The following is a 25,361-nucleotide window of genomic DNA, read 5'->3' as shown; positions in this document are numbered from 1 at the left end:
TGTCGGTGCTTTAGCTCAATCCAAGCCCAACCTAATCTCGTGCTTCTACTTTCCAGAGCCACACATGAGCATGCCCATGCCGATGCCTGGTGACAGAGATCGCGATCGTTATCCAATGGATGAGATGAATGGTAAGTGAATAAATCTGTACAATAAAACATCTTAACATGGTCCCAACTAATTTGGATTCGCGCCCAGCTAACAGACAGTGGGAGGAGGAGGAGGAGAAGGTTTTGGAAGCGGTTGCTATTATTATTTTTGGTTTCGATTGTAACAAAAACTAAAAAAAAAATTACCTAGAATTAACATTGCGCACAATTAAAACTCATTACGTACGGGCGCAGGGAGGAGGAGGGCGGCGGCGACAGTTGACCCACATTTCGGGCTGGCTTTTATTTGCGTAACAAAACTAAAAACCCATTAGACTAGCATAAAGCGCAATCTCTCGTCGAGTGGGTGGACAGTGGACAGAGTATTCCGACAGACAGACATTGCATGTGCGCCCAAAAAGCATTTCCATACTAAATAATCCGAAAAGCTCACAAAACAAATGACCGAAACTCGCATGTGGAATGCGAAAATGTCGAGCAGAGTTTTTTGAAAAATTGCAACAAATGTCAACAAAGTGGGTTATCGATGAGGTTGGGCCTGCATATATCTATATATAGAAGTTACAAGGTATTATAAAAACACAATGCGATATTTGATTCATGCCTAATCGGGTTGACATAAGCTACAAAAGTACATTTAAGCTCAGTTTATGATTCTATTTATGTCATATTGAGTTGAGAGTTTGAAACCCTGAGAAAACATAAGCCAGAATTTATTAGATCCCAATATATGTTCCCTTGTGATTAAAGCGACGTGTTAAACCTCAAGCGGAAAGTAACAACATGGTCTTTCGTCTTGTCGGGAGGGTTCGAACCTCCAAATTAACCTACAGTTCTTTGATAAAAGTGGCTTCTGCTCGGGCATAAAGTACCCGCAAGCTTCTTGTACACATATGATGTCAGCCGCGTTTATTTATTTTGAATGGGTTGTCAAGTGCACAAGATTTATGACAATTTTAAAATTGTGCTGCCGACTCATCAAAGAGTCATTTATATTTTGACTTCCTTTGGTTTTCTCGACTGTGACGGACACTACGTACATGAACTTTCAGCTAAATATCTAGCGGGTGACATAAGCCAAGTTCAAATCCGACATTGTAATTAAATCGTTGGGCTCTGCGTGCGCGTTTGTTAGTTGAATTTATTAGGCGTGGGACAGATCTCTTTGCAATTGCCGCAGATAAGCAAACAAGTAATACGATTAAGTAGATTGTTTTGTGTTTCTTTTTTTTTTTTGGGGCCTTAGAAGCGGAAGTGTAGCACGCCAATTTGAGCTTCTTTTTGGATTTGTTTACTTCTTTTTTTTTTTTTTTGTACTGTACTGAAATTGTGCAAGAGCAACTGCACTTGAACAAGCGCCCCGAAAGGCTGCATTGTATGCAAATCTGTTGGACGAGCCGAATGCACAAAAAGCCAACCATTGAAATGACAGCAGTGACATTGATTAAGAAACGGAAATGCGCTCAGCTTGTTTGGCTTTTTGTGTGCGGGCCAGCATCTGTAAGGGGCGGCTGGCACTTGCAGCTGTTATGATCGATGTAATTGCCGAGACTTGGGCAACGAACTTGATAATATATATGAATTATGCATGTTAGAAGTACGTTATGGGCTATTTAGTCTTAAGTCGGCGCAACATTGTAAAAGACTTGGGCAACGAACACGACGGGCTGTATTTATAAACTGCAAAATATTGACTGCGATACAGAAGTGTATTTAATGGAGGCTTTATCAATAAATACTAGTTATAGCAAGTTCCGAAGCCATTTAGCTGGTTATTTGCGAATGCAGCAGACAGCAGGCGCTGCCAACTAAAACAAAAGACTCAGGCAACGAACTTGACATACGATTTTGTTTGCACTCTTTTGTTTTATTCGCTGGCATACAAGAGGATATCTAAAAGCGGTTTTCTTTTTGGCCTACAGAGTATTTATTGCAGCTTTAGAGGGCTTAGAAGCAATTAATGCAGCAGGCAGCATGCGCTGCCAAGGAAAACAAAAGACTTAGGCAACGCACTAGATTTGAAGTTTAGCTTTCTTTTAGCTAGACTTTTGAAGTTCAGTTTAAGAGTTAATGGGTTTGTTAGGATAGATAAATTAAAATGTATAGAAAAAGAGATTGGGGAATATGAATACGATTGTTTACTTAGAACTGAAAGAGTTTGGACAGGAATCTTGAGTTAGAAACTAGACTTCACTATTGTTATTATAAGTAACGTATAGAGTTACGAACTCAAGCTAACTTTTTTAAATAGCTCTGGCTACTATGCCCTTTCGCAATAATAATACAACATTCATACAGTAGTACATGGTTTAGTAAAAAAATATTAGTTCTGAAGTTGCCCACTTAGACAACTCATATACCGAGATATACAAAACCTATACTATATGCTCACAGCTTTTTGGCTTCAACTGAAAGTTAAATAACAAATTAGATAAAACTAAGAATAGATTGAAAATAGTTCTTTAATACTGCTTACAGAGCAGCGCATAATAAGACAAATCGAGTCTAAAAAACAAAAATAAAGTGTATAAACATATTATATCTGAGTACAATGAACAGAGATGTTTGGGCCAGAAATTTCGTCTTGATTTAAAGCTAGGATACATTGACTGGCTTGAGCCTAGCCAACTCCCGCGAAAAAAAGGTACCCAAAAAACCTCGACATATATTAAAGCTGCCTTAAAAAACGAAAAATAAAAGGTAGCTGTACTTAAGAAATATATATTGTTTCTAGTTTCCTGTTAAGTACTTGGCATAAATTATTGGTGCCTTAAAAAACAAATATGTTGATAAAACGTCGCTCAAATTTACTGAGCTAATGAAATATATATTGTTGTTAGTTTTCAGTTTAGAACTAAAGAAAAACTCGACTTTGCAAATATTATACCATATATATAACACAAAATTTTCCTAGAAAAGCTTTTAGCTAGAATATAGTCAAGTATTCTATGACATTTTCTGAGCGATATTTCATTGAATTTTCCAAACTGCTCTTCCAATGAGATGCATTCACTTGCGGCATCCTTGAGTGACGTCAGTTAATGCTTGACTGCTCCACGCAGCACTTGGCCATAAGGTACTAACCAACCAACTGCCCTCGTATTTTCATCTGAATCAAAGATAAGCAATCTTCAGCCCCGAAAAGTACTCATTAAAAGCGTGTCTCAAGGCTTCAAAGACGACGACGACGCCCCGTTGGCATCATCATAATAATCAACAGCACCAGCGAGAAGCAGAGAACAAATCGCAGACCAAAAAAAAAACAGAAAAAAAGAAAAATAAAAAGCTCCCAGCGCAGAAAAGCTCGAAAATTGTTTGCTGTGAAAAACGCGCGCGGGCGTTTTTCTAATACCGTGTATAAAACCGCAAGCTTGACCACAGCAGCCGCTCAGTCGCCATTAGAAACGCCAACGCAGCGCGTCGCAAGTCGCCGCCGGAAATAGACGCGTTTACGTATATCCTGTTGCGTGTGTGTGTGAGTGCGTGTCTGTGTGTGTGTGGCTGCTGCGCCCGCGTTTTCACGCAATTGACATTCAAAATCGCAAAAAAAAGAATTAAAATTAAATTAAAAAAAACCCGCGCTTACGTAATCAGTGAGCACATAAAATAAATGAAAATAGTAATAGAATTAAAAGCCCAGCTGGATTATATACAAATTTGATATCTGTGTATTTAGTGCTTCGCTGAGCGCCTTCCAATGCGTTTGCCAACAGTTGACGAGCCGCTGCTGTGGCTGCTGCTGATGCTGCTGCTGCTTTGGGGCAGCTCCGGCGGCAGCGCCAAATTTGTGAGTCCTACGCGACACAGCGGCGGCGGCGGCGGCAGCGAAATAAGCAGCACAATTATCGTTGTGGAGGATGCCAAAGGTAAGGGGCAGACGTAGAGGCCTGACACCAGCTCGGTCAATGCACTGGGCCAAAAGACGCGTTTGGTGCGTATTTAAAGTAATTTGCATAATTTTCAAAAGCAAAAGAACTGCCACTCAAGCCCAATTTTCCAGAGATAATCTGAGCAAAAGGCCTTGTGCCAGGCAGAAGGGCGGGGGCGGGTTGCGGGGCATGTCGCAAAAACATGACTCGAACATAATTTAGCAGCAGCAGCGGATGTGATGGCAGCAGCAGCACAAAACACAAAATAAAAAAAAAACATAATGAAAAAGAAAAACTATAAGAAAAACATGTAGCAACATGGAAGCAGCCGATCTTGGGGGTTCTGCTGGCGCCGCGCTTCACTGCCTTCAGCTTTTACAGCTTATGAGCAGGTCGTTTTTTTTTGAGCGTTATTGCTTTGAGCGGAGGCGACGGCGGCGTCGATTGCTTCACTTGTTTTGCTGCATCTTCACGTCTTCTCCTTGTTGCAGCCTGCTTCCGGCGTGTGCTGGCCGGCAAGCGTATAGCGCCACATTGGGTGCGTCGCTCCATATCCTGTGAGCGTGTCGAGGATTGCATGCGCGAATGCGGCCACGAGAAGCGCTTCATGTGCGAGGGCTTTAACTATCGTCTGGATCCGTCCGGACATGGCCAGGGCGATTGTGAGCTGATTGAGTTGCCGCTGGCCCAAATGGATCTGTATTCGAGCGCCAATCGACGCGACTCGAATATGCTGCGGCATCCGGATTATGATTATTATGAGCGGGATCGCAATGCGCCCAGCAGCTGTCGACGCAGCGCCTGCCAGGACTGCTCCAAGGGGCCCATCAGCAGCAATCCCATTTACTTCAAGCCCAGCAGCAGCGGCAGCGGCGGCGGCGGCAGCAGCAGCTATCCACCCGGGCCCAGCAGCAGCGGCGGCGGCTATGGCGGCGATCGGGATCGTGATCGTGAACATGATCGGGACCGTGATCGGGATCGTGATCGTGATCATTATCGTCCGCCGCCGCCACACAGCAGCACGGCTGTGGATCATTATCGCGGTCCGTCGGGACCACCCAGCAGTTCCTACGAGCATCGACCCTTCTCCACGGACTATCACAGCTCGCATTCCTCCAGCTCGGCGTCTTCCTCATATGAGTTCTCCTCGCATGGCTCCGGCTCCGGCTCCGGCTACTTTGGCCACACGCCGCCCAGCAGCTTTGGCGATCATTCGCGACCCGATTATATTGATCGGCATGATTATGCGCGTCCCGAGCCGCCGTCGCGTTATCGGCCCGATCGCTGGGAAACACTACCGAGCAGCTCGGGCTACGACAGCTCGGCGTATAGGCCGCCGCGTCCTGAAACGGATCGCATCGACAAGTACAGGCCTTCGTATCGTCCTGGCCATGACTATTCGCCGTATCGCCCACATGAGCCTAGTCGACCGGCGCCACCCGGTCCACCATCAACAGGTCTTGCCCACAATTACCTGGATCGCGATGGTCCCGGCCCTGGCCACGGCCCGGGCCCCGCTAGTGTGTCCTATAAGAAGCCCAACAAGTTTGTGCCCTATTTGATTGGCGCGGAGGAGCAATTGGGCAACTATGGCGGCGGGAATAGCAAGCACAGCTTCTATGAATCGCAGCGCCGCAAGGATCAGCACGATTTCAACTATTTTGAGCTGGGCTCAACGCACCACCGAGAGCCGCCACGTGAGTCGAATGCGGTGTTGCGCTATCCCGGCTCCAGCTATGACCAGGACTACCCACGCTTGCGCAACGACTACAGACAACAGTGGACCAGACGACCCGGACAAGATGGTAAGCAAATAAAAGGAGCAGAAGGCTTGCAACATTAAATTCCCACGTCCCGCTCTTTAGAATGCTCCGCCAAGACCAGCGAGGGCTTTCGGCTGCACAAGACCGCCGTGAAGCATGCCTTCAATGTACCCACTCTAACGGAATGCGAGCGTTTGTGCTCGGATCAGCGCCCGAGTTTCATATGCCACACGTTCAGCTATCGGTACAACCAGGCCGGACGCGACAATTGCATGCTCTGCGACAGGCCCGTCAATAAGCTGGACTATTATGTGGACATAGAGCCGGATCGGGATTATGATATCTATTCCATGGCGGATGATATGGACGTGTGCAGGTCGCAGTCGCCGCCGCCACGGCGTAGCGATGGACCCAGCACTGCGCTCTCCGATCCGCGCAATGCACGTGAGTTTGGGGGGGAATCTGTGGAAGCTATTGCTCCAACCCTTTGTTGCCATTTACAGAATGCTTCTTCCGCGCCATTGATGCCACGCGCTTTTTCAAGTCAATTGTGCGGGACTCGCTAACTGTGCGCTCTGTCGGCGAGTGCGAGATGGAGTGCATCCGCTCGACCAAGTTCACGTGTCGCGCCTTCGCCTTTCGCTATGGCCAGCAGAGGCACGCGGGCGTCATTGACAACTGTCAGCTGAGCGATTGGCCGGTCCGGGATATGGACAAGGAGCGGCATCTGATCCTGGATGCTGCCTTTGATATCTTTGAGCGCGCCAGCTATGGACATGGCTGTGAAATACAGCCCATTATGGATGAGAAGCACAAGAAACGTGCGTAGACCAGCTCGAGAAGCCTTCCCACCAGATCTGTCAAGGTTTTCTTTTTCTTTTCAGTTTGCTATCTGGGCTATGGCTCGCCCGCGCGCCTGTTACCCCCCGCTATCAAGAAGGTCATCTCTGTGCCCTCGGAAATGGCCTGCAAAAAGGAATGCATACGCTTCCGCGAAACGACGCCCTTCAAGTGCTACGCCTTTAGCTACGGGTAAGTCCGGCGCTCTTGAACCGAACTCTCACCCCACTGAGTATTAAACCTGCAGCGCCCAGGCTAGTTCGTTCAATTGCGAAATGTCCGATCTGGATCAGACCGAGCTCAAACTGGATGTGCACTATACGCACACCAAGGAGCGCGATTACTGGCTATTCGCGTGGAATCCATTCGATTGGACGTGCCGCGACAAGGTCAACACAATTGGCGGATCGCGTGTTAATAACGATCGACGCATGGACATATTCCGGGAACCGGGTAAACTGACTATCTTAACCTGTTGCACGTCCATCATTGTGTAAATAACCAGCGGTTGACCAATCCAAATATGTGTATAACCCAACAAGTAGCTTTAGTTTTATATATTAAATATAATTAGTTTGTAATACGGCGCAGAATGTACATAGAAATAACGTCTACCTGTACAGTAGTAACCATGTACCCCCATAACCAAGACGAATCCAAGTATCCCCTACCCAAATACTAACTATGTGTTGCGCATGCACAAAAGGGTTTCCAATCCTTAACTAACTTTTTATTCGGAAGGCGACGTTGCCTGGCGCCACTATACGGTCTCCGGCAAGCCCTGTCGACGCAGCAGTCCCTGCGAGAAGAATCTCATAACTGGTTTCTATTCCTGTGAAACGGATGGCTCCGAAATCGGCTCCTGGGACTATTGCTGCAAAACGGATCATCCCTGTGGCTACAGTCGCGGCTTCGACTATCCCTGGTGAGTGTGCATGCATTTTTGAATGACTGCCCAAGTTAACATATCTGAACCCTACCAGGTGCTTTGTGGGCGACGAGGCGGATCAGTGGCGCAAGTGCAGCGATCGTTACTATCCCGGCAGCAACAGCACCAAGCCAAGCACCCACTCGAGCCTGGGCCTGCCCAGCGGTGGCAAACAAAAACCGAAGCATCAGCAGGCGACAGCGGCGACGGCGGCGAGCAGTGAATACACACAGCATCCGCCGCGACCCGGCGGCCTGCAGAGTCTCAGCGATTTTGCGGCCGCCCGGCTCTGGCCCGTCACCTATCTGTATAGCGAGGGGCCGCCAAATGCCACCGAGTTTAGTAATTTCGTTGATTGCAACAAGGAGACGTGCTAGCAGCGGCAGCAGCACGCGACAGCTTATTAAGTAGTTTCCCATTAATCAGATTTTCCGATAGCTTCTAAGTCCCGCTCTTGCCCCCAGCCCCCGCCCCGCCCCTTCGACCAACTTAGTTCTAACAATGACGAAAATAAGAAGCATTCTCACCGGTTTGTCTGCTGCACACGTTGCAAATGTGTCGTTGTGATTTTCAATGAGATTGGATACAATTTTCCGTCGTAAAAAACCAATTAACTTATTAATTTTCTTTTTACATATAACGTTAATCACAGTTTCGTGCTGACGATAAATCTTGTACTTTTGTATTTAAGTTGAATTTAAACGTACTTTATGTACATGTATGTAGAAATGTATGTGTATTAATAAATAAAACTAGTTAACTGCGGAGCGGTTGAAATTCAATCGATATACTATTTAAAACGGCTTTAATTTTTCTTATTGTTCACTTTATAAATTAGCTTTGCTTCTTTTTCGCGGTTTAACTAATAACGGCACTTAATAACCAAAAAAAAAAACTCTAAACGCAGCCCTATTGAACTTGGTATTTTTACATATGACATTTTTTTGGTATTATTTAAACTGTCATCTACGTTCACACTGGCTTTCAAACAGCTGACAATGGGAAATTGTGCAATAGCCACACGGCATGCTTATCTTTTGTAAATATTATAAATAAAACAATATTTAAAAATGAGTCGGTTAAAAGTGAAAAGCATCCTTGCAATCGGCGCCACAGCTCTTGGCGCCTTTTATCTGGGTTCATACACAGAACGCCATCAGAGCGGCAACAACGAATATGAACACCGAAAACTACCACGTCTACCTGGACTTCCAGTGTTTGGATCTGTTTCCGCCGCCACGCTGATGCCCGCAAACGAGGTAAACCTGACCGCCCAGCCCTCACGCATAGCACAGATCATGAAGTATGGTTTTCCCGGCCTAGATAATGTGCGCTCCCATTCGGACTATGTGCTATCCTATGACAGACGCAATCGTGTGCCCCACTGGGTGTTCGAGCACCTGACCGCCGAATCGGTGGCCAAGAACGACCAAGTGGACCGCGCCAAATGTGACTTTAGGCCGGACGAGAGCATCCATCCCTTTTTTCGCGCGCAAAACACCGACTACCGGCGCTCCGGCTACGATCGTGGCCACATGGCGGCAGCGGCCAACCATCGACTGCATCAGAAGCACTGCGACGACACCTTTCTGCTGTCCAACATGGCGCCACAGGTGGGCCAGGGCTTCAATCGTGATGCCTGGAACAATCTTGAGATTCACGTACGTAAACTGACGAGCATCTACAGCAATGTCTACGTCTGCACGGGCCCGCTATACCTGCCACACAAGGAGGACGACGGCAAGACATATATCAAATACGAGGTAATCGGTGCCAATACGGTGGCTGTGCCCACGCACTTTTACAAGGTGATTGTAGGTGAGGCGGCGGACCAGAGGCTGCACATGGAGGCATATGTGATGCCCAACCGGGTGATTAGCAACGATACCCCGCTGCAGGTGTTCCAAGTGCCGCCCGAGACGGTGGAGCGAGCAGCAGGTTTGCTATTCTTCGATCAGCTCAATCGGAAACAGCTGGCGAGCATTAATGGAAAAAAGGTTTAAATCCTAGGCTTTCTTGAATTTTAAGTAAATTGTATTTTAGTTGTTTTGGATTTGTTTTCTTTCCCAAAGAATTGTGTTCATCAATAAAAGTAAACAATGCAGAGTTAAATAAAAATATAAATGCTAGTTTATTTCAGCTGTTAGATTTTATTGTTTCTATGTAGGTATAATGAATGTATGAAGCAGCGAAAGCAAAGCCAAAGGGATGCTTTTAAGCGACTCATTTAATATTTAAAAAAATGAAATCTTGCCGCGCGGCCATTGCACAATTGATTTACAGCTGCTTGAATGCTATTGTGAACGTATATAACAGCTTGAAAAATACTAAAAATATCAAAAATGTAAAACGTTCGATAGCGAAGCGTGGCCTGTATGACCTATCGATAATTTATTGCCGTCATTAGTTAAGCCGCGAAAAAGAAGTAGAAGAAGAAGAAATTGGTGAAAATTAAAATTATAAAGTGAATAGGAATTATAAAAACCAGTTTAGAATATTGATCGGATTTCAATTGCTCCGCAGTTAACAAGTGTTTATTATTAATACGCATATATAACGTACGCTTAAATTCAAACTACGTGTGTGGCAGACAAACCGGTGAGAATGCTTCTTTTTTCGTCATTGTTAGAACTAAGTTGGTCGAAGGGGCGGGGCCTGGGGGCAAGAGCGGGACTAAGAACCTATCGGAAAATCTGATTAATGGGAAACTATTCAATAAGCTCTCAACGAAATTACAAAACTCGGTGGCATTTGGCGGCCCCTCGCTATACAGATAGGTGACGGGCCAAAGTGACTAATCACTGCTCGCCCCTGTCGTCAGTAGGGCACAGCTGGGTAGGCTTATCCTAGAATGGGTGCTTGGTTTAGTGCTGGGTACGCTCAGCCCAGAGTGGGTGCTTGGCTTAGTGCTGTTGTCGTCTGGATTAAAGAGATCGCTGCACTTGCACTTGATCCGCCTTGGAGGGTAAATAGGTACTACCGAATGCCGAATCAGAAACTAATTACATTTTAAATATAAAACTAAAGTCACATTCTGGCGATCCGCCAATTGTGTTGTTATTTTCGTATTGTTGTGTTTACCGTGAAAATCGGATGAGATTATATAAGATATTTGAGGGTTTGATTTTCACTTGAATTTTGCCTAAAAATAATGTCAGATTTAGATGCCAAATTGATCTGGAGGCAAAACCATGAACAAAGCGGCAAATCTCGTGCAAATCAACAGAGATTTGACCGAGCTATGACCGTGGAATATTGTGTCCTATGTCTGTATAGGATATTTAAGGGTACCATTTTCACATGAAATTTGACTAAAAATAATGTTGCCAGATTTGGATGCCGAATTGTTTTACAGGCCAAGTCATGGACAAAAAGCCACTCTTTATTAAAATCGCTTGATTTTTGACCGAGTTATGGGGGTGGTAAGTTTAGACCTATGTCTACATAGGATATTTGAGGGGACCATTTTCACATGAAATTTGACTAAAAATAATGTTGCCAGATTTGGATGCCGAATTGTTTTACAGGCCAAGCCATGAACAAAAAAGCACTCCTTATGGAATTCGTTTGATTTTTGACCGAGCTATGGGGGTGGGAAGTTTAGACCTATGTCTATATAGGATATTTGAGGGTACCATTTTCACATGAAGTTTGACCAAAAATAATGTTGCCAGATTTGGATGCCGAATTGTTTTACAGGCCAAGCCATGAACAAAAAAGCACTCCTTATGGAATTCGTTTGATTTTTGACCGAGCTATGGGGGTGGGAAGTTTAGACCTATGTATGCCTATATAGGATATTTAAGGGTACCATTTTCACATAAAATTTGACTAAAAACAATGTTGCCAGATTTGGATGCCGAATTGTTTTACAGGCCAAGCCATGAACAAAAAGCCACTCCTTATGAAAATCGATTGATTTTTGACCGAGTTATGGGGGTGGGAAGTTTAGACCTATGTCTATATAGGATATTTGAGGGTACCATTTTCACATGAAATTTGACTAAAAATAATGTTGCCAGATTTGGATGCCGAATTGTTTTACAGGCCAAGCCATGAATAAAAGCCACTCCTTATGAAAATCGGTTGCTTTTTGACCGAGCTATGGGGGTGGGGGAAGTTTAGACCTACATATGTCTATAGGTACCATTTTCACATGAAATTTGACTAAAAATAATGTTGCCAGATTTAAATGCACAATTGATCTAGAGGTCAAAACATGAACAAAACGCCACTCCTTATGAAAATCGGTTGATTTTTGACCGAGCTATGGGGGTGGGAAGTTGCGACCTATGTCTATATAGGATATTTGAGGGTACCATTTTCACATGAAATTTGACTAAAAATAATGTTGCCAGATTTGGATGCCGAATTGTTTTACAGGCCAAGCCATGAATAAAAGCCACTCCTTATGAAAATCGGTTGCTTTTTGACCGAGCTATGGGGGTGGGAAGTTGCGACCTATGTCTATATAGGATATTTCAGGGTACCATTTTCACATGAAGTTTGAAGCCATGAACAAAAAGCCCTCCTTATGAAAATCGCTTGATTTTTGTCCGAGTTATGGGGGTGGGAAGTTTAGACCTATGCCTATATAGGATATTTAAGGGTACCATTTTCACATGAAACTTGACTAAATATAATATTGCAAGATTTAGATGCAGAATTGATCTAGAGGTCAAAACATGAACAAAAAGCCACTCATTATGAAAATCGGTTGCTTTTTGACCGAGTTATGGGGGTGGATATTTAAGGGTACCATTTTCACATGAAATTTGACTAAATATAATATTGCAAGATTTAGATGCAGAATTGATCTATAGGACAAAACATGAACAAAAAGCCACTCATTATGAAAATCGGTTGCTTTTTGACCGAGTTATGAGGGTGGGAAGTTTCGACCTATGCCTATATAGGATATTTAAGGGTACCATTTTCACATGAAATTTGACTAAAAATAATATTGCAAGATTTAGATGCAGAATTGATCTATAGGACAAAACATGAACAAAAAGCCACTCCTTATGAAAATCGGTTGATTTTTTACCGAGTTATGAGGGTGGGAAGTTTCGACCTATGCCTATATAGGATATTTAAAGGTACAATTTTCACATGAAATTTGACTAAAAATAATATTGCAAGATTTAGATGCAGAATTGATCTAGAGGACAAAACATGAACAAAATGCCACTCCTTATGAAAATCGGTTGCTTTTTGACCGAGTTATGGGGGTGGGAAGTTTAGACCTATGTCTATATAGGATATTTGAGGGTACCATTTTCACATGAATTTTGACTAAAAATAATATTGCAAGATTTAGATGCAGAATTGATCTAGAGGACAAAACATGAACAAAATGCCACTCCTTATGAAAATCGGTTGCTTTTTGACCGAGCTATGGGGGTGGGAAATTTCGACCTATGTCCATACAGGATATTTGAGGGTACCATTTTCACATGAATTTTGACTAAAAATAATGCTGCCAGATTTAGATGCCAAATTGATCTAAGAGCCAAACCATGAAATTAGAGGCATATTTCGTGCAAATCGGATGAGATTTGACCGAGTTATGGTGTGGGAAATTTTACCCTATGTCTATATAGGATATTTGAGGGACCATTTTCACATGAATTTTGACTAAAAATTAAGTTGTCAGATTTAGATGCCAAATTGATCTAGAGGTTACACCCGTGGGCGTTTTAAATACATTTTCTCAAAGATTTTTGAAAATGAGTTTGATGCCGATCGGATGGTAAACAAAACAAACTTTTTTCGCGGTTTTGCGGATGGAATTTCCCAGAACCCCGTCTTAACGTGCACCTCATCACAAAAGCTAACGGTTTGGGCTGTTGATCACCAATCAGTCAGTCAATAAGTCAGTCATTTTGTCATTCAGGACAAACAGTTTTATTTAAAGAGATATATTAATTATATTAAATTCCACCAAGGCGACTTCCTTTGTGTGTGCCTGAAATCTAACGCTCTGAACATTTCTGAAATCACAAAAAGGACAACCTGCTGTCAAAAGTCTCATTAGCTAATGGTCCGGAATTGCTTCTAGCTGATGCGAAACGCTGTTTTAAATACTTTAACCTCAGCCTGGGAGCAAAGAGCTGGATTCTGGACGACCGCAAAGCTTTGCCATTCAATTTTTCTGTCGCTGCAGTTGGGCATTTCAACATTTATTGTGATTGTTTGGCCTTATGCTTGTTGTTGTGCTTTGCCCTACGCCTATTCGGAGATCCTTAGCTGACGTAACAGATTTCAGCCATCTTCCGCAAACTGGCCAATATCAAACGCAACTAGGCCAACTGCAACTCAAGTCTGCCGTCAATCAAAATACAAACCCCTCCGGCCGTTCCACACCGAACTTAAATCAATGGAAAGGCATATACACTTCGGTGCTTGGTTGAAAGAATTTCGACCTTGTTTTTTCAGTATTTATTTGCTTTGATGGCGTTTACATGCACTTTTTGGTTGGAATTTCGTGCAGCCGCAGAGAGAGAAAACATTCGGCTTTACACTCATATTTTTTTCATTTCATTCAGCATGAATGGAAAGAAAAATAAACCAATGTAAATACAAACAGGGCGAAAAATCTGCGGCAGCCCCAACCTGAGCCCATTTGCACCGATTGCCCTTTTAATTGAGAGCATTGCTCAAAATTGTTAACAAGAAAACACTTTATACGAACTTAGAATAATTGCTTTATAAATATTGAATTGAGATATTTAAGATTCATTTAATTTAAGCACGATTCACATGGAAAGCATAAACGAAACAGTTTATACTTTGTTTTAGTTTGATTTTAGTTTAGCTGACAAAGTGATTATCTTTTCATTATTATATTGATATAATAATTATCCCCTGTAGCCGAAAAAATACGCAAAAAGAGTTTAATGAAGCGCATCCTTGATCGGCAAAGTACATAAGTCTGGGTACTCTATCATGTGTCCAACTGAAAATTTCCTTTAATGATAATTCCAAGTACTTTTGCATGATTTTCAAGACACTGTTTGAGAGTCGCTGACTTGCTGTCACAGTTCTAGAGTCACCCACCTAAAAAATACAGACCCTTTATAGCTATTGTTACGCTATAAGTAGTTAGAGTATTGCACACTCAGCTGCACTCGACGGTTTGAGAGTCGCTGACTTGCTGTTACAGTTCTAGAGTCACCCACCTAAAAAGAAAAGGCTCTTTTATAATTAATCTTTAGCTGTTGTTAAACTGTCAATAGTTAGAATATTGCACAATCGGTTGCACTCGACTTTAACTGACTTTAAAATTCTTTTGTCTTTACATTCAAGAATTTCTCTAACATGAATACTTCGCATTTATTTAAAGAAACAACGCTTTTAAGTAAATAACAAACATATGCAGAATGTATGCCTGTCAATTTATCATCATTTACGATTAGACTTGCACCGATTTTATTGATTTTATCAAGTTGCTTAGTTGCAGTTAATATTTCTTATAATTAATGCCTTAATATCACGTATACGCCATGTTGACCCACATCTAGAATTTCAATTTTTACATTTTAACTTGGTTTTTAGCCTGCAAACATGTTCAGTCAGCAGAATGGATGGACAATAGAATCTCAGTATTTCCAGCTCATCAATTGCCATTGAATAAATTTATCTATGGCCAATATATGTAAATCGATTCCCCGTCTCATTAAGCTGCTGCTGCTGCTGCTGCCTGTCGGTTGACTGGGCCCTGAGCCATTTATCAAATGTGCATTGGATGCACTGCTGTGCTGTCCGTCCCGCCCATATGCAAGACTCGTATAATTCCGATGTCGCCGCAGGCCGCAATTGCTGCACGTTTGGCGTCTGCCTTCAATTGCAGCCAAATGGGGATGTCAATTAAAATTGTGGCAAACTCAAGTGCCACTCACACACGCGAATCGGTTATGTTACAAATATAAAAAAGTTGTAGCAATACGTCAAGCCGAAGTTTGAATACCCTTCTAGACAAGCGGGTTAGAAGTGCTTCGAAGCAAAAGCTGCTTTGTTTGGTTTTTGTTCCTTGGATTTGAAACGGCTTGCAGATATTTTTGGAGCATGCTTATTATTGCAAAGTTTGGTCAAAATGTCTTGAAAAACAAAAGAGATTTGCTGACAGTTGTGCTCCTATATAGCTTTATGTTATCTGATGTTGATAACAATTTGCTCATTTGCGACTCGTAGATGCCAGTCTTTGTGAAAAAATCTATACAATGTAGGGGTCCGATCCGGCCGACGCACAAAGCATATGCCTAAAATGGAAGAACCCGTTTGTGGCTATATCGACTCTTTGGCTTATACTTTATACAGAAATATTTCCCTCGTCGTGGCACACTTCATCACAAGAATATATTACCTGCCGAAAGGGTAAGAAAATATAAAAACAAGCCGCATCCACAGCTGCATTCGCATTCAGATGCAGCAGCCAAATGGCATTCACATTCGCATGAATGTGCATATGTAATTGCGGTTATTTGACTGAGAGAGAGAGAGAGAGAGAGAGAGAGTCAGCCTGATTCTGCATCATCGCTGTGATATGTGATAGGTACAGCTGAGGGGGTTGGGAGGCGGATTGGTTGTGCCATAATGACGGGATGCTTTTCTGAGCGCTCAGCTCTTCAATAATTCAAGCGTTTTCACACTTGTGGTCAGGTATTCCCATGGACATGATTTCCCTGAGTGGGCCGAGCACGCCCAAAATGGGTGTGGCCCCTCGAGTGGCCACGTTATATGCAAATTTTGCATTTGCTCCAGAGCTGAGCTGAACATAATCAATGCATCCTTTCGTTTATTTAAATTCCTGCAGGGTAATCAAAAGAAGTGCACTCACAAATATTTACATACTCGTACAAATGTCCATGAATGCAGGTGCGCAGCTATTCTAATTGCTGCACACCTCAATCAATGTTGTTTTCCGATAATTCTACAAATGTGCAAGGAAACGTACTCGTAGCATGCTAATTTGTTGCCGAGTTACGCATACTATCTAAAGTAAAAGAAAATATTTGCCGTACGGCTGTTAATTATTGATGGGATATTATTTAACTGTTGTGCTGTTCTGAATGTTGGAAACATTCAAATCGATGGTTGAAGACTTTGTGCCGTAATTAGAAGATATTTCCCAATGTCGGTTGAGTCAAGTGAATTAATTTTAACCAGCCACTCCAGGGTCTGGGTCGATTTCTTGCCCACTTTCAAGCCGAAAGGACATCTCTGCCCAGCTCCTGCATTGGTCACCATTAGCCAATCAGTTGTTCAGTCAATCAGAACAAGCTCTTGTATATTAATTGAATGTTGAATATATATATATATATATATTTGCCCTTCAGTTGCCGCAATTCCATTAGGGAATTGCTATTCATTCGAGCTAATGTTCAATTTCCAAACAACAATTAACCACAAAGAGACTCTCGTTTGACATTGAAAACTTCTCAATGGGCAACTTTACTTTTCCAAACGAACTGTGCCTGACACTCACTTAACTATTATTGCCGAATGGACGGGGACTCGGACTCGAGCTGGGCGTCCAGGTCGTAGTGTTAAGTATTACTGCTGATCGCTCCATTGAAGTGACTTTGTAATGCAATTGAACTCATTTTGTTAAAGAATGGAAGAAAGAAAAAAAAGTGAAGGGAAACGTGAGTTGCCCCACAACAGTTTCCCGGGCGCAAAAAAGAACATTTCACTGTGAATGGATGGGAAACACGCATACAAAGGCAAACGTCAAGTATTGAATACTTGGTCGCGCATTTAACGAAAAATCAGCAAAGAGCACGGCAAAGAGAAGTTGATTTTTCATAGACGACGTGCTGTTCGAGCTGACACACCCACACGCCCCCCCCCGCACACCAAAGGAACAGTCACAGATGCCAAATGGTAAGCGAGGTGATAACTGGGTAGCGATACGCCCGGAAAGGGAAAGCTGCTTTGTTCGCTTAGTTGCGTGATATTTCAATGGCTGACTGCTTAATCGTGCGGTGGCAGCAGGACGAGCAGACGAACCAACAGGAGTCGAACCAACAGGAGCCGGCGGGTGCAGGGGATTCCAGCTGGTGTCAAAAGTTAATGCCAATGCGGCGATTTCCATTTGACCTCGTTACACGATTTCCACCGCGCAGAACCGTGGATTCGATGACAAAGAGCATCGCAAATTTCATTGTTTGATTTGAACAGTTTTTTTTTTTCCGTTTTACAGCATTTCCATTGTTTGATTTACAAAAAAAAAAAAAAAAATTTCGCACTTTTTATGTCACCTCCGCCAAATGACATCCATGTGCCAGATACATTTATGTGCACCGGGAATGGGTACGTAAATGGTACGTGGAGTGAATTTATGTTTGCGCACTCTGCTGGTCACGAATTTTTCAATGTGGATTCACCAGATGGATGTACTAAATTGCAATCTTTAATGCCGGCATTTTGACCGGAACTCTGATGGGTCACTTTGATGGTTTTGAGCAGCTCTCAATTTAAACTCAAAACAAGTGTCAAAGTGATCGACAAGAAGTTACCCTGCAACTAGTTAGATAACAGTACAGATCTAAAGTTAATGTACATAGTCTGGTGAAAGGATAGTCAGCTGTAAATAATTTGATAATTAAGTTGAGTTTATTAGTAAATGTCCTGGGACTAAATATATCCAAGTCGATAGCAGTCGAATTAGCTGCGACTAGTCTATTTCCTGATATTCCTCACAGATCTTTAAGCACATCATTAAATGGACGATTTGTGATCATTTTTATACTCTTGTAGAGGGTTATAATTGTGTCATGATATGTTTAACGCATAGAAGGGCACATCTGCGACCCCATAGAGTACATATATTCCAGATCAGCAGCAACAAACGAGATGATATAGCCATGTCCGTCTGTCTGTTTCTATGCGTACTAGTATCTCATTTTTCTATCTTCTTGAAACTTTGCAAAGGGTCGTCTTTTTGTTGCAGTCATAAATCGGACCCGTTCGGTCGAAAAGTAGGTTCTTCTTTGGAAACTTTTTTTACTATGCTCCTACATAATCTTATCAACATCGGATCATTGATTCATATAGCTGTCATAGGAACGATTGGTCAAAAGTAGGTTCTTTTATGGCAAAATATTCTGTTTTCCAAGGTATTTTTCTCTGTTCTCTATTCTCACATATCTGCAAAACTGAAGGCAAATGTCTGGAAGGATTAAATTTACAGCTTGCCAAAGATATCTTTGCTTTCTCGCTATTTATTTAAATTTGTCAAATGAGTTAATTTTATGCTCGACGGTTCTTTGTCGAAATGAATATGTTTATGGTTCGGTTCCTAGCATACTGGCATTCCGGGTGCAAAACGTTACGATTAAAAATCAGTCTGCACCTTGATGTGGACCTTAATAAATATTTGCTATTGATTATTTTTTGCTATTTGCCTATTTTTGGTATCTCGTCTGCTCATGATTATGTGAATAGAATGCAGGCACATAAGTTGGGCTTCTTGAAAGTCATGGCACGATTCCGTTTGTGGCCTAATGAGTAATTCAGCAAGCACCAGCACTGTCTATTTGTATACATATGCTCCTTTTATTCCTTTCTTGCTGGATGAATTAAAGATTGCCTGATTTATTGATGCTTGCCAATAGAATAGGAGGGCATTGTTGACTGTTGCCTTGATTGTTGGCATGTCATCAAAGACAAATACACATTGTTTGCTCTAGGTAAAGCCAGACAGATCGTGTGACATATGACTGGCGCGTATTGTGTTTGTATTTAAAGTCAGCGCACACAGCGCGTAACTCATACGCCCCATTGCCCAAGGCAGGCCCCCACGATTTACATTTGAGCTTCAGCACATATATTTAAATATCAAATTTGTAATTTCAAATGGGCGGATTGGACGGGCTGATGAGTTGGCTTATGCATGTGGCAGGCAACTTAAATACTTATTGTGATTACAGAACGCCAAAAGGCAGGCACAAAAAAGAAATTAACAAAAAAAAAAGTGACATTGTTCGGGGCGATTTGATGGCTTTATAACTAATTCGGGGCGACAGCTGCTGGTAGACTGTGAGCAACATTTCACAGTGCACGTTCATAAATTGCTGCTCAAATTGGCGTCACTTTTGTGCTGCCTCACATTACCTGGCGCATCATTCAAATTATTTGAAGTTGCCGTCTGTGAGTTGCCATCAAACTGAAATTTATCTCGTTAGCCCACTTCTGCCAGCTCCGGTTCAGACAGCTGTCACTGCAGGCCCCCAGCGCAGGCGAGCAGAGATGCTAGAGCCTGGGGGACATTGGGGGTACAGGAAGTGATGAGTTGTTGCGACACCCGGCGACAATTTCCAACGAACACAAATTATGAGCCAGAGACGGCAGTCGATGGCAATCGATACGAGTCTGGGTATAAGTAGATGATGTCATCGACAGATGCTTCGGTTCGTTTAATGAAAACAATTTAATTATTTATCTTTTTCTCGTGTCTCATTTGCATATTTATTAAATATAACATTTCGTTGAGCAGAAATATTTTACAAACCATAAAGTTGAAAGTTAAATGAAACATATTCGCATTGAGCTGCAGGCAAAAAGGCGCTTCTAAGTAAATATTCGGTGTCTGCCAATTGAGGCTTAATATTCCATTTATAAAGATAATTAAAAACAAAATTAACAACATCGCATTACGATAGAATAACTAGAAAAGTCTATCTGAACTCGAAATATCCTTTGAAGTCTAAATGTTACAAATGTGAGGTATTCTTATGATGGAAAGGAAGAAAGCATCTCCGACCCCATAAAGTATATATATTCTTAATCAGCATCAATAGTCGAGTCGATCTAGCCACGTCCGTCCGTCTGTCCGCCCGTCTGTCCGTATATATGATCTCTGGACCTATAAGAGCTAGAGACTTGAAATCTGGAACGTAGTCCTCCGCTTATAACGAGTTTGTTTTCAATAATCGATAACTTGTCCCGCGTCCAATCAATCGATAAAAATCGAAATTGAAATCCTGTTTTCTTATCTAATCTCTTAGGTTTTAAGGGCTAGAGTAACCACATTTGGCATGTTACTTCTTGGATAGTATATACAGATCACGTATCTTTCATTTTATAGTAAGCATTTGGTGTGGGTAGCAAAAGGTTCAGGGTATCTCCTAGTCGAGCACTCCCGACTAGAGCCCTCCTACTTGTTTAAAATAGTTGGCTACAGGGTAACTGTTAGTCGTGCACTCTCGACTAATTGGAATAATGTTAAAGAATTAATTTTACATTAAACGGTTGTTTTCATGGCTTAACGCTTGTAATTCTCAAAGAGTTACAGCAATGAAAAGTTGACTTATTTTTGCGAAACCTAAAGACAACTTTTTTGGGCAAGTATATTAATGCGATTGGTCTAATTCCATGAGTATAAAATGAGCCCATTATAAATATTTATACATTGCCATGGCTTTATACATTGCCAGTTTTTATCTTTAAATGAAAGTGTATATATATGACTATGTAAGTTAATAAAACTTGTACTTATCGAATAAATCGAATAATTTCTTAAAGATACTTGTGTAACATGTGAAAATACAATTTATTTTCAAGTCTGGCAAGTGACATTTTCTTTGGAATTCATTTTTTTTTTATGACCATAAATTCATGTACATTTCTGCAGCCAAACAATATTAACTCTTACTCGTACCATGTGAGATTTTTCCCTTGTATTGTGTGTGGGATATGCCGTAAGAAAGAGGAAAAAAGCAAAAAACCTTGGCTTTTACAAAAGGAATTTCATATGAAATTCCAGTAAACGAATTTGTGACTTTTTTAATGAAGCTAAACAACAATTATTACAACAAATTCACCAGGGATATGCGTGCGAACAGGTTGGGGGAGTGAGGTGGGAGTGCGGGGGAGACAGAATGGTTTCTTTCTTTTATGGGCACCGAGAGCTGTTGTTACCTTAACATTTGCCCAGGGCCTTTTGTGGGCGTGCTGTCATCCAAAATTGTAGGTGACAAGTTGGCGCCACCCCACTACGTGCATGTGTGTGCGAGTGTGCATGTGTGTGCGTATGTTTGGGTGTGAATATCTGTGTGTGAGACAAAAGATGAGGGACAGCTAAAAGTTGGCTTTCCTATCTGTGTGACTCTGCATGCTTGTGAGCGTGTTGTATATTTCCGAAAATTAAATTTTAATTATTCATGTCTGTGCTGGTAAATTTTAATTAAACGCTTTTATTGCCGTCTGTTTTTCACATATATTTTTTTTCTGTTTTTGCCAGTCGCGGATTTGCAAAAAACGCGACACTCTGGCTAAGGATTATGGCGGGACTCTGTCGGTAATTACATGCATGCAAATATTTATTCACCATGCACGCAAATATTTATAACTTGGCACTTTGAGAACATAATTGAATCTAAAGCTCAAAAACACGAGCTTGCTAAATGGGGGCAGCTGCTTTGGTTAGCTTTTAGGAAATAAATTCGAGATATGAAATACTTATTTACGTTTATACCAGACTTAAATTCGTTGCTGTGCTTGGGACTTACTTGGTCTCCTCTTGAATCTCACATGCATTTAAGGCCAGGCAAGATAATTAACCGAGTGGCATTTTATTGGACTTTTGTCGCGCTTGCAGCTGGCGCTGGTAATTGTCCAGCTCCAGTTTTCCGATTGCATCTACGCCACAAAATGGCCAAGGCACCTATTGGACAATGCGCCTGCATGTTCGTGTTTTCGTGTTGTTCGTTCTTATTTGCCCAGAGGACAGCAAATGATTCCTAAATTTTAGCTGGCCGCATCGCTTTTGTTTCGCATCGTGCGCAATTTCAATTTTCCGCCAGCGCTTTTCGCCATTTCCATTTCCTTGGGCTGCCTTTTGTGGAGACACAAAGCGAGTTAGAGCGCGTGCCTGCGGGCGCTTGTACAGCATAATCGGATTCGACTAGTTAAATTTATTCTGCATTTTTTTCAACGCACTCGTAAACTGCGCACAAATGGCCCAATAAGCCCGCATGGGCTCGGAAATGCAGCGAAAAAAACTTAAACTTAAATAACTCGTCCGGCTAACCATTAAATCTCAATTATTTTAACTGAAAAAGGGCCAAAACGTTGATGCCATTATAATGAATTTGACGCTGACTTCGACTTTGAACCTTTTTATGCGCAAATAATTTAAGCTCATGTATTGCATGTTGAAACGAATTTCCGCATGGCTGCCCGCCCACAATGCCAGCCCAATAGCTAACCAGCCAGGACAACAACATGAGCGCTGGCTCTGGGCTGGCTCGGGCCTGGTTTCGAACCCGAGCTGGCCAAGATGTGGGTGCAAGTTTTTCTAAAATAACTGACTCGGTACAGCCGCAGGCGCTAGAACCGCCAACACCAAAATAATAAACAGGCCGGGCCGAGCTCGACTTGGCGTTAGCCTGGAACTGCGCACCTTTGATCAAAAGTACAGCTTGTACACTTTTACCTAAACTAAAGTCCAAGAATTTTGTCAAATTATTTACAAAATTGTATAAAATTCATATTTTGTATTTATTTAATTTTTGTGTACTCCAAATTTGACCTTTTATGATAAGACTTAAAAAAAAGTCAAGTGTTTGATTTATTCTGAAATCTTATTTATTAGCTTCTACAATCAATTTCAAGAGTTTTTTTCTTTTGCTCTTCTTTCACTCATAAAGTCATGTTACAATGGAATTAATTGTTTGTATTCGAATATGTTACGAATATACCCAAAGTTCTCGCATACCCAATTTGAGCATTGCTTAAAAAACTTGCTTAAAAAGAAAAGTTTGCTTTTGTGTAACTTTTGCGTTGTGTTGTGTTTTAATAGGAACAAACTTGGTTTCTGCCAATTTATTTGTTCCTTTGTTTTGCCAAATGCTGCTCTGTATTCGCTTCCCCACATATATATATATATATATATATACTATATATATATATATATTCCTTGGCCAAAACACCTTCGTGGGATAAGCTGAAATGCATTCATGTGTAGGCAAGGCTGTGGCCTGGGCTTTTGATAACTACATACATATATTGTATAATCCGTGGCCGTGCCATAAATTTCAAAATTGTTTTATTGTGCCTAATTTGGGCCAAACAAAAGGGTACGCTCGTCCATTGATTGTTGACTCACATTGATTCATGTATTTTATTGGCTAATGCATTCACGAGTTTTACGCTCGAATAAAACGATTTTTGGTTGAAGTGTTTTGGTCTTTAATCTTAAATGTGCTGATTTGGCGATTTGCGTAACTTGTTTTTCGCGTTTTCAAAAACACAGCCATAAATAAGAAAAACTTTGCTGCACTTGCGTTCCAGTCAAGTAAGTCAGGCTCCGCTAGAATGAAAACTTTCGCAGAGCCTTGAAAATTTCCCATTGAAGATTATTGAAGATATATATATATATATACAATTGTTCCCCTTTTCGCTGTCTCTGCAGCTGATTTTCTACTTACGTCTTAGGTGTTTTTCGCCTTTCTTTTACTCTTTTTCACTTTACTTTCAAGTTTTTCTCGAACGGGGTCAAAGCGAGTAGCCAGCAGCTGGGAGCTGCCCGCCTCAAGCATTTATATGACAGTCTACTTAAGGATTATTTTGCAATTGCTTAAAAAAAACAGTTTTTATATTCCAAATCCTTTTTCTATCAAGCCTTAATTAAATAAATTTCAAAGTTTCTCAAGAACGTGAATTGGCATCATTGTTTATTTTGTTTCCTAATGTAGTTTAAATTCTTCTTGATTAGTTTTTTGCACTTTTTTAAGTTAACCCAAACATACTATATCCTTCTTATTATCTAGAAACTATCAGCAGGGAATATAGTTTTGTATGAACAATATTAAAGAAATCTGACTTATGTATGTCTCTTTTAATGTAGCATATATCTGCGCTCCATCAATAATATTTAGTACAGAATCTTATTTACGTTTGAATATAATTAAGTCATGTGCTCGGTGTCAATATCAACTACAAAATTAATAAGAAAATTCCAAGAATGTCGGCGAGCGCAATTCAATCAAAATATATCTTCGTCTGTCCTAGTTCAAGTCCTCAGAGAAAAACAAATAAAGACTGTGAGAATAAGGGAGAACGAGCTGTGCAGAGGAGAAGCCGTGAGTCAACTGGACAGCAGACTGTCCATGGCACACACGGAGCTGTAAGAAAAATGTTGCATGCCACTTGGATATTTAATGGCGTTCGGTGCAAACACAAATACAAATATAAATGCGCACAAGTACAAATACAAAGCCATAAGTATACGTGAGAAATCAAAAATGTTGCGATAAGCGCAAGGACTAGCCACGTCCTTTGGCTCGCCTTCAGCTCAGCGACTGCGAATCGAAAGCCAAGTGCTCGAAAGTGCGAGAGCACTGCAGGATTATCGAGCACGTACACAAAATCGAATCGAATCGAACCGAATCGCATCGCACCGAATCGAGTCGAGTCGAGTCGAGAAACTTCAAATTTAGATTGAAGTGCCGCGCGCCGAATGGCAACAACAGAAAAAATGACGCAAGCTGGCTAAGCTTCACCTTGTTAGCGGCTTGTTTGCTTTTCAATTTTCGGTCTGAAGCCGAAAACGGCAATAAATCCTGTCCCAAGTGGGCGCACAAAGTACCACTAGCATCCTTCACTGGCGCGTCAACTGCAAGTGGAGCTGAAGTGCTCTAGCAGCGCTCCCTACACAACCCACCTTGCCCCCACCCCCCCCTTCAACCACTCCATTGAACTGCATAAATTAAAATGTGCCACCTGGCATCGACGCCCACTTTGTTGCTCCCAAGATGGATGGATGGGCCCCAACGCAGGGCAGCTTCCCGTGCCATAGATCCCAGCTGCAAGCGCGTATTGAGTACGTTTCGCTTTTGGGCAACTT

At 42.0% G+C, this 25,361-nt stretch overlaps 2 protein-coding genes across 4 annotated transcripts; both read left to right on the top strand.

Annotated features, from left to right (window-relative positions):
* The first annotated feature begins 62 nt into the window (after positions 1-62).
* On the top strand, positions 63-8,269 carry LOC135432287 (uncharacterized). 2 transcript variants are annotated; one of them, XM_064687894.1, is made up of 8 exons: positions 63-131; positions 4,471-5,784; positions 5,845-6,186; positions 6,246-6,563; positions 6,627-6,774; positions 6,830-7,035; positions 7,324-7,507; positions 7,566-8,268. In XM_064687894.1, the coding sequence occupies exons 1-8, from the start codon at positions 65-67 to the stop codon at positions 7,885-7,887; spliced, it is 2,901 nt and encodes a 966-aa protein (XP_064543964.1). In that variant the 5' UTR covers positions 63-64; the 3' UTR covers positions 7,888-8,268. The 2 variants fall into 2 exon arrangements, with proteins under 2 accessions (XP_064543964.1, XP_064543963.1); XM_064687893.1 differs by lacking the exon at positions 63-131 and adding an exon at positions 3,734-3,976 and having other exon boundaries at positions 7,566-8,269.
* A 225-nt stretch (positions 8,270-8,494) lies between these two features.
* On the top strand, positions 8,495-9,644 carry EndoG (Endonuclease G). Of its 2 annotated transcripts, XM_064687902.1 has the most exons (2): positions 8,651-8,769; positions 8,834-9,644. In XM_064687902.1, the coding sequence occupies exon 2, from the start codon at positions 9,046-9,048 to the stop codon at positions 9,511-9,513; it is 468 nt and encodes a 155-aa protein (XP_064543972.1). In that variant the 5' UTR covers positions 8,651-8,769; positions 8,834-9,045; the 3' UTR covers positions 9,514-9,644. The 2 variants fall into 2 exon arrangements, with proteins under 2 accessions (XP_064543970.1, XP_064543972.1); XM_064687900.1 differs by having other exon boundaries at positions 8,495-9,644.
* Positions 9,645-25,361: the final 15,717 nt, after the last annotated feature.

This window comes from Drosophila montana, unplaced genomic scaffold, assembly GCF_035044405.1.
Source record: "Drosophila montana isolate Dmon_TW-CO22-7 unplaced genomic scaffold, ASM3504440v1 contig_3200_1, whole genome shotgun sequence".
Classification (NCBI taxonomy): Eukaryota; Metazoa; Arthropoda; class Insecta; order Diptera; family Drosophilidae; genus Drosophila; species Drosophila montana.
This window is presented reverse-complemented; position numbering and strand designations above follow the sequence as displayed.

What these genes read in the sequence shown, in the direction of transcription:
- LOC135432287 (XM_064687893.1), top strand. Translation starts at nt 3,808, where the DNA reads ATGCGTTTGCCAACAGTTGACGAGCCGCTGCTGTGGCTGCTGCTGATG. An exon ending in CTCCGATCCGCGCAATGCAC is followed by an intron (nt 6,187 to 6,245) that starts GTGAGTTTGGGG and finishes TGCCATTTACAG; the next exon opens with AATGCTTCTTCCGCGCCATT. An exon ending in TGCTACGCCTTTAGCTACGG is followed by an intron (nt 6,775 to 6,829) that starts GTAAGTCCGGCG and finishes TTAAACCTGCAG; the next exon opens with CGCCCAGGCTAGTTCGTTCA.
- EndoG (XM_064687900.1), top strand. Translation starts at nt 8,581, where the DNA reads ATGAGTCGGTTAAAAGTGAAAAGCATCCTTGCAATCGGCGCCACAGCT.